This window comes from Nipponia nippon, unplaced genomic scaffold (genome assembly GCF_047370975.1).
Source record: "Nipponia nippon isolate SJK-2023a ecotype South Korea unplaced genomic scaffold, ASM4737097v1 scaffold_15, whole genome shotgun sequence".
NCBI classification, from domain to species: domain Eukaryota; kingdom Metazoa; phylum Chordata; class Aves; order Pelecaniformes; family Threskiornithidae; genus Nipponia; species Nipponia nippon.
The window spans coordinates 5979882-5994880 of record NW_028262331.1 but is presented as its reverse complement, the minus strand read 5'-3'; the positions used below and the strand labels follow the sequence as shown (position 1 = coordinate 5994880).

Genomic DNA, 14999 nt, shown 5'->3' with positions numbered 1-14999 from the left:
AACAGGAATTCCACATGGAACAAAGTAGTGAATTTTAATAATTAAGAGTTCATCCACCATCCTCACGCTTTGGCACACCACTTAAGGCTGTTTAAAAATACCATAAATGAACAAAAAAGCACACAGCTAAAACCCAACCTATTTTCTGACTACAGGATAGAAGGCGTTTAACCCTCCCTGTTCCACCACTGCTAAAAATTCCCGAAGTACCGGGAGCTGTAGATGGTTGCAGAACAGATGTCAGCTCAGCGGAGTTTCCTTCCAACAGCCCCCCGGCACATTTCCAACACAACCGACTCTTACAGCTGGGCCTGGAAGCTTTCATCATTATCAGCTGAATGGGGGCAAAGAAAGGATTTACACCATCTGGGAATTACTCAGATGGACACTTCCCAGATTTCCCAGGCAACTGTCCCCCTTTTCCTCATACAGTTTCCGACCCTCCAAAGTTGTCCCTAAACTATTCCATGCCTTGACAGTGGCACTAGATTTTCCTCACGGCTCTCACTTTTCCACATTTCTCAGTAGCTTTTTTTTCCCCCCGCATTCAGCCTGTTTTGATGCTTTTCATTTCCTCATGCCCGAGAGAGAGGTTTGATCAGCCCATAATCCATGCACTTTGTGAGGCAATCACGTGCTACATTAATGATGTGCTGCTTCTTGGGGTCATCTTCTTGCTTGCCGATGTACGTCAGGATTTCCAGGAGCTCCGTCTCCACCAGCTTCTTCGCCAGCTCTTTGTCAGCGCTGATTAAGTTGAAAGCGATGACCAGTCCTCGGTGCTGCACTTCCATGTTATCGTGCAAGCAGAGCCTCTGCAGGATTTCAAGCCATTGGGTGGTCTTCAAGGGAGAGAGAGATCATTAGTATTGATCTGAAGAAGACCTCAACCAAGAATGTGAGTCTGGCAAGGCATTTCTCGGCAGAAGGAAGCGCAGGGACTCACCTCTTCACTCTCATGTCAGGTGTGGTTATTTGATTCTGTAACTAAGGAAACCTGACTCCAAACTTTTGAACCCAATTTTTGTTACACTAAAGTCAGAAGCTTTCGTGGCACTAGCACCACATGAAACACATTTCATGTTTAGGCTGCTGCATAATCTGTGCAGAGAATCTCATCAGAGCACTGACACAGCTGAGATGACCAGAAGCAGACCACCCACTCCCCCCACTGATTTTCCTGAGCCCCTGCTTTGGCTTGATTCATCATTTTTATTCTAACAAGCCCCAGCATCCAACATCAGCATGCGTGCAACACAACAGGGTTCATGCGTTCTCAACCACCGCTCTTCACAGACATTCAGCTATGCAAGGTCTGTAGGTGCTGAGAGCTCAGATCTGTGCAGGGAATGGAGATGTTTTAGGATCTGTAAAGCTCCACAAGTCATCTATCAAGCTCTTCTCATTTCTGATTGAAACAAGGTTTGCATGGCAGGTTATTTATCAAAAGCTTTAAGGGCCTATAGAATAATATCCTGCATTCCTAACCTTGCTTGACAGTTAGCATCCGGGACGCAGGTTGAGAAATGGCTATACAGAAATGTTTCACCTCTGAGATGAAGTCTGGTATAAGGCAGGCTGGCTTACTTTGTGCAGGGATGGACTAGGAGCATGCAGACCCAGGCCTCCGCTTCACCACTAAGTTCCTCACTATCAAACTGGTGGACTGTATCTTCCTTTTGAGAGGTGTTTTTATGACTGAGCCAGGCCCCTTCAAGGGTATGTCTGCACTGCCAATAATCAGATTTATGGTCTTACCACTTCAGTCATCTTAGAGCAGAGTTTCTTTTGTGCTGCTGTAAGCATGGCCAGGGCCCCTGCCGCTGCAACCTGGACCTTCTCATCATCCTCACCACACAGTAACACCACCAACTTCAGCCGGTCATTTCCATCAGCCACAAACCGCTCTTGAACCTAAAAAAAAAACCCATGATATCCAGAGATAACACATTTAGGAACGCCTCATCACAGTGGCTCACGAACTGGTGCACTCAGTCAAGTCCGAGATGCCCAGCGCGTTACCTCCTTGTTGACCACCAGGTTGCACATGCACTCTGTGGCTGCCTGTCGAAGTTGGTCGTGATTCTCAAACATGTAGTTTTCAATATCTGGCAGGGCCCTCTCTTTGATTATCTTCATCCTATGTTGAAGAGCAGCCAAATAAAATACATCACAGGACAAGCAATAAACAACTTACAAAATATTAACTACAGACAGAGGAGGCCTTGAAACAAATCAGTGTCTGCAGCACTGGAGGTCATGACATGTGGTTCACTCTTATCTAATGCAGATTAGGTTCATGTCTTTCCTCTTTCTAGAGGAAAAGTGTGCCCCTCTCCTCTTCCTGGCTATTTTATTAATCTTTTACTTCTGAGACCTTTGTAGCTCTGCCCGTGGTAGCTCAAACTGACCAGGCTTCATAGTCCTACAAGAAAAGTGTTGAACTGAAATTCACATTCACTCCTGGGGAAGAAAGAAGGTCAAAAAGCAGTTAAACTCACCTAAGTTTATCACTTCTTCCTGAAAAGTTAGTGAGACCTAACAGAGCCTCGTAATTCTGGAGGCCATCTCTCTCTGTATTCAGCAGGCTGACGAGGGGCCTCACCACCTCGTACACCTAAGAAGAGAAGGCATGTCACTGCTTTTCCAGCTCAAGGATCTTGGCAATTTTCATTTGCTAAAGAAATTATCAAGATTTTTTTAATTTTTTTTTTTTTAAGCTTACCCTCTCCCCTGGGAATGCCATGTCTGGATTGGAGATAGCAGCAATTTTCGCCAGAGCATGAGAAGCCTTTATCTTGCCAACTTCTGTGCCTTCCACAGCCAGAGGTATCAGGGCCTAGTGACACACAAGAAAGCATTCAGTGCCTCTGAGAAGATTTACAGGATGGCCTAAATATACTAAAATAAGTTAAAAACTTCCTAAAGATGTATCTGTTGAAGAAACGGGTTTGGACTGTAGCCCACCATGATGTCTTGCTTTTGTTCTCAGGTAGGCACCACACCAGAGCTTGTAGCTCACACACAGTTGTTTCAAGGAGATTGCTTCATTGGAGGCTTGCAGGGAGAGGACCGGAGCGTCAGTCTGGGCCCCAGGGGCTACCAAGACAGCTCATGCTTTTCTGCCACATTCCCTCACCGTAGACACATTGCAGGCTCCCAACAGACATTAACTGCACATCAGGTTGGGCTGCAAACATAAAAGTAATCACCTTTCCACCACCTTGAGCGACAATGGTCCCGCGGTCCTTGGGGTCTTCACACAAGGCCAGAAACACCCTGCAGAAGCACAGCATCACTTAGTGAAACAGCCACATGGGAAGGCAATAACCCATGTCCCTCACAGGAAGGGAGCTAAAGCTTTGCAGGGGTGCTAGATCCACCAGGTAAATTCCAGTGCCCATAGCACTGTAGGAGGAAGCAACAAATGGCACAGTAAGAAGTTTCCAGGCCTGTAAGATGAACTCTATTCCAGCCAAAACCAGTACAGAGGACTAGAAATTCAAAATGCATCGTAGCAAGGCAGGCCTGTAAGCCAGCTTCAAAGTCAGAACATGGATTTTTATGACATTGCTTAAGAAAAACTTCGGGTTTAAATCTTTCCTCCCTTTCATCTCACCCCCACAGGCAGAACGCATCACCCCACGAAGCAAGGAGCCAGCCCAGGCGCCCATCTCAGTGGCGCATGGGCTGGCCAGCACTCCCAGCTTCCACGAGAGCAATGAAGGCACCTGGCGATGAGCTCCTTGCTCTGGTCCGTCAGTACGGCACTGTCTGCCTTCACCATGCAGGCTAAGGCAGAGACGACGCCGGCTTTCAGCAACCGTTTCACCCGCTTCACCACAAAATCCTTCTTGTCCTGAGGGGGGACATTGGAAAGGGATTAGCCCCTTTGCAGTTGCCATCCTACTGACTACAGCCAAGCCTGGTTGGAGGGCAAAGCAATTTCAGCCTCAGAGACAGGAGACCCAAGATCTGTGACAATGGATACACCAAAGAAAGTCTTCAGATCCAAGCATCTCCTCACAGCTCCCTGACTGTAGACAACCTACCTTTGGATGCTCCTCAGGCACGTGCTGCTTGGAGAATTTTGCCAGTTGCACCAACTCTGGGACCAGCTCCTTGGTATCATAGCTGTTGGTACAGTTCACCAGCGCAGAAGCCACAGAATACAAGATAGTCTTGTCGCTTGTCTGCACAGAAGAAAAGCCTATGTGAGGGTGAGGAGGACACAGCAAGGAAACAGGTCCCTTAGGACTGCCATTGTGGTGGTTTGCACTAGCTGAAGTGTTCCTAGGGTGACCCCCAGCTTTATAGCCCAGGGCAGTGAAAAACAAAAGTCTTTATGGTCAAACAGGCAGCTTGACAGCATCTGATGCTGTCAACACCTTGATGCCCTTGGTTTTCATGCAGTTGCTGACAGTAAAGGTAAGATGAACCTTCCTCAGCCTTGGGAGAAGAGCAGGATGATAACGACCTTGAGGTGTCTCCGTGGCACAGGCACCTCCTGCCTGGGAGGACAGTGTTGGGCTGCCCAGTGGAGAGCTGGGAGAACTTAATGTTACCAGAGGAATGAGGGAACAAGGTAAGGAGATAGACCTTGGCTAATTCAAACATAGCTTGCAGGGCTGGCTCATCTTCAACAAAGTCATCTTTCACATCTGCATCGAAGGTTAGATATGCCAGCCCTTCCACAGCCCATTTCCTGGTGCGGGCATCAATGCTGGTGTTACACAACCATCTGGAAGAGAAAAACATCCACATTTCTATCTCAAGAGCCAGGACTAATCTCTCTGGGAGAAGAGGGAGGGAAAACAGACATGGAGATGGTTTCAGGCCCAAACATGTACTGAGATTCTGCTGCAGCTCCAGCTCAAGACTGTGGATGCTTCTCTTGAGACATAACCTTCCTCCCATGGCCCAACTTGAGGAATCTAAATGCTGCAGGAAAAGACAGACCAGGACAGCTACTCAAAACTGCTTTGCCTTCACCATCACATGAAACACATGATGCCCTGGTAGCCAGCAATCACCCATTCAGTCACTTCCTAACTTCATCCCACCTCCTTGGTTACTCCACCTGGTAAATTCACCTTCAAAAGGTACTTGTGCATATTCTAGATAGCACTTGATTAGGCTGTACCGTTCTGGCAAAGAGGGAGGCACCGTGTGTGGTGTCTCACATGGGAAGGGAGGGAGGGAGAAGCCTTATCTGGATACTGAGGCAGGAGTAACATATGGTTGCTTGAGGCACAGAAGAGCTCCAGGTCCCAGTGCAATGGCTCTGGGGGCACTGTCAGCTGTCAGGCAGCAACAGTAAATGAAGGCAATGCATGGGCAGGATCTCTGGGAAAAGGAGCACATTGTATTTTGCAAAGTATGGAACAACAGAAGAAAAAAAAAAAAGTCACTCACTTTCGGCACTGCTTGGCTAACTTCTCAGTGGACCCCTCAGCAAACTGCCGCAGTCCATAATCTGTACCTCCTGCTGAGCCCAGCTTGCAGAGACCCTGAGGAGGATGAAGAGGATACACCAGTGAGAAAGGTTCGTTAATCATCTAGTATTGCTGGCCCAAATCAGCCTAATCCCATATCTAAAGTTTGAATTCAGTTCTAAAAGAGGAAGCATTCTAATACCCAGTAGATCATTCCGCTTGTAGCACTGCAAAGTAAGGTTCTGTGCTCTTATTGGATGTCTTTAATGGAAGATTAACCAGTTTTGCCTTCAAAGTTACCAATAATCCATGGGCTCTCCTGGTCTGCCATCTCCCCCTTCCTTGTAGAGGGAAGCACCATAAACCATTCCCTGGCTGAGGTGAGTGAACCCAACATGTTTCCAGGACCTCCCCCCTCTCCCAAGTCTGGGGTTAAGCTGGGGAGTGTGGCAGGTGAGAGAGGCAGGGGCCGCCATCCTTACCACCAGGGCTCGGATTTTGATCTTCTCATTCTTCGTCTTCTTGTAGATCTCCTTCAGGAGCGTCACCCCGTTGGAGATGATGAAGGTGGCCCGGCTCAGCTTGGTGGAGGCATGGATGAGGGCTTCCACAGCCACCAGCTGGTCAATCTCCCTCTCGGACCCACACAGGGCAACCATCATCTCCATGATTCCCTTCATGCCAAGCAGCTTGTTGCCTAAGTCAAAGGGCCCTTGCAGAACTCCAGAGACCATCTGGATGGCATGGAGTGTCTTATCCATGTCCTGTGGGTCAATTTTGCTCCTGCATGGGATAGAGGGAGTCAGCATGTGGAACAGTAGTTGCTTACAGTTCTCATTCCCTTGGGCAGGGACTGTCCTCCCTCAGACTGGGAACTGAGCTCCACTGCTGAAATATACAGGTATTTGGGACACAGCCGAGCCCAAATTCACACAAAGGCTGTGATCCAGCAGGTAGAAGTACAATGTGAGGATCTGAGGATCCCAGCTGAAGGATCCAGCCAGATCTCAAGCAAATCATTATCTCCCAGGGTCTCAATTTGGCATTTAAGTGGATTGCAAGTGCCTCATCTCATTCTTAAGACCTCCTGCTTCCATGCCTCTGGGCCAGCTCAGCCCCAGTAAGCCAGCCCCGACTCACTTGATGTACTCCTCGCAGATCACCCGGTAGTTGTCACGCTCCGGGTCACAGCGCAGGTCATCGTAGAGTTTATTTAGGAGGATGGAGGCAGTCAGCTGGGTGTTCTCTGTCAGCGGCAGGCAGTCAGGCATCTCAGGAATCTGGCCCACCACTTTCAGTATCTTTTTTAAGCCTGGAAACAATGAAGAGATATGGTTGTTAGAGGAGAGGATCAGTACAATACTCAAGATACTATTTGTTGGTTTCTTGCAGTAAAATAGCCAGCTTGGACAGTTTTCAATTACTTTGCAGCCTAATCACATAAGCCTTGAACAAAGAAGGCACTTGGATATTTACTGGGGAGGAGCTTCTGCTGGTGAGATTGCAGGTTTGCAGCATCAGGCTTTTATCCAGCTCTTGGAGGGAGATACGCAAAACTGTGCATTTGGTCCCTGGCTGGATCAGCTATTTTTGTCAGGAGGCATTAAAGCTACTGACCTCCGAGGTTGGAGGCTTTGACTCAGGAAAAGTCAGCAGATTTCAAGTGATTCTGGATGTCTTAACCGTCCTTTTGCTAAAGTGTTATTAAATAACTTCCACCAAAATGGTAACACACATATGCATTGGAATTAGTATAAAAACACACCCCACACAAATCCCTTGCCCCCTTCCAGTTTCAGAAATGACCAGTTTAAGGATCCAGCAAGCTCAGCAGGTGCTCATCTCATTCTGCCTAAGCTAGGCAATTTACCCAAGCCAAGTCCTCCTAACATTAGCAAATATATTGGAATAAACTAACTAGAGAAGTTAAGTCAGTCCTTCAGAAACTGAAAAATTCTTATTCTCATACACAGGTTTTTTTTCTCTTTATCTTAATACTGTTTCCTGCTAATAAGTTTAACTTTGCTCCAGGCTTGCATGCACCAAAAAAAGCCAGAGAGGATTTATTTTATAGAGAAGATTCAGGCAAGAATACACAGCTCCACATCTCCCAAACCATCTCCCAGAACAGAACGGAGGGGAAGGACTCACCGTTGTCGATGACAAAGGTGGTCCTGCTGTTGTCATGGTCTTTCAGGTCCTTCCTTGGTATATTCTTGTTGAGGAGGTTGAGAGCTCGGTCTCGCCCTTGCCCAGATACGTTCTTACTGACCAGCATATCCAGTAAACGCATTGTGATCATCCTCAAATCTTTTTTAGTATCTAAACCGAAGCAAGACAGTAGCAGCCAGTTACAAAAAATTGTCTGTGAAAGGAGGTGAACCCAGTGAAAACCATTCAAAGCCATTGTGTGGCTGGAACACAGGTATTTAAGATAACACCATGAGGATAAGAGCTGTGTGCAGGCTGTGATCCTGGACAGCTGAAGGGTAAAGTCCCCACTTCACTAAGGAATAAGGGGGACATCCCAGGAGCAAAGTCCTCCCTGCTCACCCCGCTTCTCCTCCAGCAAGACTGAAGGACCACCAGGCCGTGCACCATTACCTAGCACTACAGCCTCCTCCTTCCCGTGATGCTCCTCTTTCCCCTGGCCCAGCAAGCAGTCAGTGATGCTCTGCAGGAGGTTGCAGACGGCCAGGGAGATTTCTTCATTGTCTACCGACATCCACATACAAATGTTGTCAATGCCCAGGTAATGGAGAATGGCGGTGGCCTGGCCCCAGAAAGGAGAGAGCAGGGCAGCCGTTAGCGCAGGGTAGGAGCCTTTCCTTCCTGCATGCTTTAGAAAGGTGAGGCTCAGCTTGTACAAAGAAAGTATTTACCTGGGTGAATCTTGAGTCAATACGGGGCAGAGTTTTGCATTTCATCCTTATTTTTATTTGTAATAAGACCACTCCTAAAACCTAGAGTTGCCAGTAATGCAACAGACTATTTCCAACGAGGATGCTGAGATGAGCGTGGCTGGGTTTGGAAGAGGTGCTCGGGCAAGGTTGTTGACAAAGAGCCTGTTTGGTGCACAAGCCCCATCCTGGCTGCGAGCAAACCCAGTGTCATCACGCAGCCTGTCCCCGTGCACGGTGGCACATCAGTAATTCTCGGGAGGCACGTCCAGAAACACCGACCTAGCGGGCTTTGCAGAACAGCCTTTTTGCATATGACAACAGTTCATGTTTCAGAAAAACAAACTAGGTCTCCACTGCATTTTTATCCAGTGGATTTTATTTTTGTTGTGTTGTAGTTCCCCCACTCCTTTGCGCTGTTACACTGACACGCATATTCATTTTGCACGTGTCCATCTCCTGCTCCCAACCACATAACATAGACAGGGCTTCTTATGAGCCATTTTAAACTATATAAAAACTGTCTTGGTGTAGACTAAGATATTAGCTGGCTGAGAGACTTCTGGGACTTGCCTTGGGACCCTTTCCAGGAATCTTAATGTTCTTGTAGGTCCTCTCTGCTTTCCTTCATCTAAGCCTCGGACAAAAAACTTTCCCAAAGTTTGTTATTTGTTGCTTTTCCAAGACCTGTGATGAAGGACATGGATTTGACCCAGCCATGCTCACCACAGCTTATGTGGTAACAACTCACCGTAAGTTTTATTTCACCAGCAGTCATGAAGGCACCATAGGAACACATATGGCTTTGACCCCAGAGATGAGGAGCACAGTAACAGGGGCAGTTTCAATAGTCTGCGTTAACCCCACTTGCTTATTTGTATTTTTTCCCCAGAATTAAAAGTTTTATTTGTAGCATTTAATTCTTTCCCACTGCTCAAAACCATCATGAACTATTGCAATTTTTCACTCCCCCAGGTGCAAGGCAATAGCAGTGAAAGCCTCGAGCACCCCGTTACTTACCCGAGCCTTATGTCCTGTGCACATGCCCGAAAGTGTCCGCACGGCTGCCAGGATCAGCTCAGCATTTTTGGTTTCTATCAGCTGCAGCAGCAAGCTGACCCCGTTGTTCTGGAAAATCCTCTCGGCACCCGCTTCTTCCCGCCCCAGGACTATGAGGTTGTTCGCAGCCTGGGTGGGAGACAGAAGAACCAGGGGTCAGTGGTGCAGCCCTGCCAGCAGCCTCCAAAACACCTCCCTGCAGCTCTGGGATGCCCCGGTGGGAGCTGCGGGGCAGCCATCTCCTGACAGATGCAGTGGACCAGCTCTGACCCCCACCAGGCAGTTTCTCCAGGTGCATCGGGGGATTGGCTTCGCTCTGCCCAAGAAAAGCGGGTCACTGCTTGGAGGGACATATGGGGAAAGTGGCAGAGATGGGCCTGAGCAGAAATCCAGTCTGATCCCACCTTTGGAATTTTGGGAGGTTGGTCCACCCTCCCTCGGCACAGAGGTGATGCCTTTTTGGGGCATTTCCCCTCTCGGTTGTCTCTCCGAGTGCAGTTCATCTCCCAGCTCCTTATCTTGCCCTCCATCCAGGGGAGGTGGGGCAGGGAATGCAGCCTTCTCCTCCTCGGTGCAGCCTCTGACATTAAACAACAACAATTTGTCCTGTCCAGTCCAGGACAATTCTCACCTTTTCTCGCTTTTCTTTCTCGCTGTTCTCATCCAGCAGGATTTCAAACATCTTCTGCACCCTCATGTCCATAGAGAACTGAATGCGCAGCTGTGCCAACAGAGAGTTCATCAGAGGGAGAAAGTCTAGGAACAATTTTCCTTTATCATTTCAAGGACACCACAGACCCTCAAACCACAGACAATCTAAGCTGAATAACAAAATAGGTGTCACTTCTCAGAGAGCATCAATCACCCATCTCAGACTCATCGGCATGGGCAGAGCCAGCCCTATGCCATCATCTCTGAGACCTCATGGTACCTAGTGATGCAGGGACTTCTTCATAGCACCCATGTAAAGGTAACCAAATCGAAGTGGTGCCTGCCAGACCCAGTCCAAAGCTGGTCCAGTTCCTGCCAGGACCTTACCAAGACATTCAGGACCAGGCCAGCCTCAGGACTGAGCTGCCGTGCTTTTCAATTTCACCATTCAATCTGATCCTCAAATATACATGTGCCAAGTATGAACTTCCAGTTAGTGGAGCCTATTTATCCCTCTACATTGTTATGAGTTACCAGTAAGACCAACAATCCACCAGCGTAACCCAGAGCAAGGTCTTCCCACAGCTGGGCTGTGAACCTGGGACTGCTCCCCCGGCATTTACCTTCTCTTGGATGTTGGCCCCCAGTCGCCTCAGGGTCTCCTGGAAGTTTTTGTTGCGGGGTTCGATGGTGGCACATTTCTGAGCATCTTTGAATGCTTGGTCCAATTTCCCCAATTTTTCCAGAGCTTGGCTGCGCCGGTACAAGGCTTTGATATCCGAAGCATTGATGTCAATAGCTGGGAAAGTGATCAAAACACCAGGCATCAGAGTTTGCTTCTTGGAAATCCTCTGTGTAAACTGCGATTTGCTTGAATTGATTGATTTGATTGAGTGAATTGGTACCTGATCAGCATCAATTGCACTGATGCACCAAATGGGTGCATCTTCTTTTGTACCTTCTCCATTAATTCCCTTATGGTCTCAGCACTTGGGTGTTAGTGGACATCAAGGAATAAGACCACAGTGCCCCAAAAGCAGATGTGAGAGCAGGCTGGAGCAAGCATACCCAGAAACGCAGCTCTCCTGTCTCAAAACAGCCCTCTCCTTACCTCTAGATGCATCCGAGGCTGCCTTGACGTATTCCTCCTGTTAAACCAGAAGGGAGCGATTCGTTAGCAGTGGAATAGCAGGGCATGCCCCCATTGCTGATGCACACTGTGACCTCTCTGTTCCCACTTACTAACAGGACACTCCAGTGAAACCAGCAGCAGCCTACAGAAGGAAAGATGGGGGCTTCGGTACCTTTTAATCACTGAGAGGGGAGAGAGGAGAAGTTCTGTAATAGAGGTGAGACAACATACGCTGATGGTGATGCAGCAACAGACCGCGGGCAGCGATGGGAGAGGGGATGCTCCCAGCAGCCTGTCTGCATTTTGTTCCGGGTTGGTGTCACTTCTCCCAGATTAGTGAAAATTCAGGAACATGCAAGCAATCTGCTAAAATCCCACAGCAGGTCATTACAAGATGACTGCTTGAGACAGTTTTGGTACAGATATTCATAACTTTTTGTTTCGCTAAATATCTACGTCTGCTTCTCTTGTGCTGTGACAGACAGCAAGGGTGATGGCTCTGCACCCCAACCTGTGGCTTACAGAGCTCTCCCGTAAGCGCAGAGCGGGCTGGCTGCCAAAAGCTTTTGCTTTAAAGTGATTAAGTGGGACAGTCTCTGAGCTGAACCGGTGTGCTCAGCCCCATCAGGATTGAAGCAGGGAGGCAGCTTTACAGCTGCAGGACAAGCCCAGAACAAATAATTTCAGACCAGTTTGCAAACACCCTATTCAATAAATGGACAAACCACACAGTCCACAGGTGGTGAGCACCCTTGGCTGCCTCCTTGCTCTTCTTTCCCTAAGCAATGCCCAGGCAAGCCGGGAGCTTTTCTCACCTTTTTGAGGAAACACGCTGCCCTGTTCCGGTACAGCACTGCCTGCAGCGCCTTGTCCTTGTTGAGCTTTATGGCTTGAGTGTAGCTTTGCACAGCTTTCTCATAGTCGCTGGCCTGAAAATATTTGTTGCCCTCCTCTTTCAGCTGAATGGGATCCTCCATCTGAAAAGCTTTAAGGAAAAAACATCAATTTGTATCCCATTTTCAGCTGCCTGTGTCACCGGGGTCGCCCGCCTACTCCATCAAGCTGAGCTTCACCATGAGACCAACATATAATTAACACGCACATTAATAAAAGCAGCTTACCAGGCTGAAGAGTTTGGAAAATGAAGACCTAAATTGCTCCTCAAGGCTGTGGCTTCTCAGAAGCTTTTCCCACTGCTTAGGAGTCAATTAATAAAAGAAAAAAAAAACAAAAAAAAAAGAGAAGAATTAAAGGAGTTCACCAGCACCACGGAGGGTCCGTGTGGCTCAGGAAAGAGCTCGCCTCCCACTCCAAGTTTGGGCAGGACCTGGCAGCTCCTGCTGCCTGTCAGCGTCACCTGTCACCGCAGCCTGTCCCCCTCTGTGCTATATGGTGCCTGGGGAGGGCTGCGAGCCAGGGCTCCCGGCAGCCAGCCCAGCTCGGGGGGGACCTGCGTGCAAGGGGGCAGCATCTCGCTGCAGCGAGAGGGGATCCTCTCCCACCCGCCAGGGCAAATCCCAGCTCCCCACTACCTGCGGAGCTGCACAGGGTGCGGGGAGCAGGGATGGAGGGGGTTTCACACCAAAAAAGCCCACGGCTGGGATGGCTGACCCCCGTCGCAGTGCTCAGACCCTTTTCCCTTTCTATTTAGGGAAGCATGAGACAGCTGAGTCTCGGGGACAAGCGGCCCCATGCCAGCAGCTGTGGCAGCACCCAGCACCTTCCAGAACGGCCTGGGACAGAAAGTTGACTCCTCCTCACAGGGCTTTTGGGAGCCCACCCTGCTGGAAAGCCCACCCATGTCCAGCACTGCCACCTCCCCTCGCTTGGCAGCCCACCGACACAAACACAGATGTCTGTACCAGGGAATACTGACCCACTGCTGTCATGAGAGTCCCAGCTCTCGACTCGAGTGACATGGGTAGACAGAACAGTGTCAAGCCCCAAAAGAGCTGAGCCTTTCAAACCCCTGTTTCCCAGGGGTCACATTCAATCAGGAATTCTGCTTTGCAACTTATGTCCCCCAAAATGCAGGCCTCACCTTCCTGAGCGCACCTACGAGCATCCCAGCTATTAAGCAAAGGGGGGAACTGGCAGTAGGGATGGGGAAATGACCGAGGAGAGCATGGGCTGACCAGTATGGGCTCAGTTGCTCCAGTCAGGCTTATGCGGCTGAGCTATAGCAGGTAACGCACTTCCACACTGAGACGCTGTCAAGAAAAAAATCAATTCTCTCTAATACTGGCAATCTGTGTTTGGCTTGTGGATCTTACACAGCGAGAATCAGCACAGGACTGCCCTGTTCAGGTCTCCTGTTTTATTCACCCTGCACTGACAGCATCGTTCAGTCCCTGGTACCTGGGCAGGAGGTGACTGCAAAGCAATTTGGAGGTCCCTTTGCAGCACATCACCTGCACAGCAGTTGCAGGCAGCTCAAACACCTTCACCTGTTTGAGGGTAGGTCCAAGACACAAGCACCACATCGGCAGAGGGTGTAAGAGGCCACCTCTGCCTTGCATAGGCTCAGTACAGTGGCTTTTCTAGGATTCACATGGACTAACACACCAGAAACCCCTCCCCACTTTGCTTTAGGTACAGGGGAAGGGTCAGCTTGCTTCACTTCAGTACTCATGGTGTATACAGCACAGCCTTTCTCAAGTTATCCAGAATAAAAACTTCATTTTCACAAGCAGCAGCACTGCAGCTACTTCAAGTAAACAAAGTTACAAAATAAAATTGTGCTTGATGCTGCTAATGTTCAAGACGGAGGTAAGAGTGGCCTGAGCTCCCCTTGATCTGTATTTTTGGGACAGGGTATCAGTGATCACACGGCACCGGCAGGGAAGAGCAGCGGCTGCCCAGGACGGGGGGTTACCTCACCCCTCTGCCCTCCCGCAGCTGGAGCAGATGTGCTAATGCGCTCTGCGATAGCCCCGGCGGCGCAGGCAGGGCAGGCAGGGCAGGCAGCCCCAGCAGCGAGTGCGGGGGGCCCTCTTGAGGCACCGGCTGGGAAAGCAAAAAAAAAAAAAGCCTTTCCTGGGAAAATTCAAGTCCCAGGCGGCCAGGGAGGGGGGCAGCCCCCGGGCTTCCCTGCAGCAAGGCCCTTTGGGGGACAGAGCTCTCCCCGCCTGCGGGGAAGGGAAGACGCCCATGCACCTTCATTTTCCACCCTGCAACCCCAACTGCAAGCATGGGCTGATGAGCCTAGCCAAACCCAGTCCTGGGATCCCACCTTACCTCATGGCTCCAAGCCACCTCCTAATCCAGGACCTTGCAGAGAGCTGGCAAGGTCCATGGTGAAATTACCCTCCAGAAAATCCCAGGATGAGCTCCCGGAGCCATAGAGCAACAGCAGGGTTGCAGAGGGAGCTGTGCAGGGCACCCAGGGCTTGAGCTTTTCTCCAACACAGCATTAGAGATCTTCTCCTTGGGGTAGAGCTGCATGCAGTCCCTTTTACAGCTGCCCCCCAAATCCCTAGTGCAAGTTCAGGGCAGCTAAAGCACATGCACAGAGCTCAGGTTTATCTCTGAAATAACTTTAGAAGTTGTAATTAAAGTTGTTTTCCTATTCACATGTGCTGCTCTCCCAGCAAGCACTCAGACCCCACCAGCTCTGCAGGACACCAGGGATCTGCCCAGCTACACCAGCAGCAGAGCCCAGCTCTGAGCACAATCTATGTTTCTAAAAATGAAACTAGCCCTACTCAGAAACACTTAGAGCTCAGTAAGAAAAGACTGGAGTAGCCTCACACCTCTCTCCTATTTTCTCAGTCTGTTTCAATTTTTAAATCAGCTTAACTTGATTCTCCCCAGCAGCAACAG

General features: G+C 49.3%; 1 protein-coding gene across 1 annotated transcript; it reads right to left on the bottom strand.

The window, feature by feature from the left end:
* Nucleotides 1–13: 13 nt before the first annotated feature.
* On the bottom strand, nt 14–14876 carry UNC45B (unc-45 myosin chaperone B). Its single transcript, XM_087752130.1, has 21 exons — nt 14415–14876; nt 12299–12373; nt 11993–12162; nt 11157–11193; nt 10669–10844; nt 10026–10115; nt 9356–9523; nt 8040–8208; nt 7587–7757; nt 6576–6747; nt 5918–6218; nt 5416–5510; nt 4600–4741; nt 4053–4193; nt 3732–3859; nt 3213–3279; nt 2726–2839; nt 2502–2617; nt 2023–2140; nt 1759–1914; nt 14–842 (listed from the first exon to the last, which is right to left on the bottom strand). Exons 3-21 carry the CDS (start codon nt 12152–12154, stop codon nt 576–578), a joined length of 2790 nt encoding a protein of 929 aa, XP_087608256.1. The 5' UTR covers nt 12155–12162; nt 12299–12373; nt 14415–14876; the 3' UTR covers nt 14–575.
* Nucleotides 14877–14999: the final 123 nt, after the last annotated feature.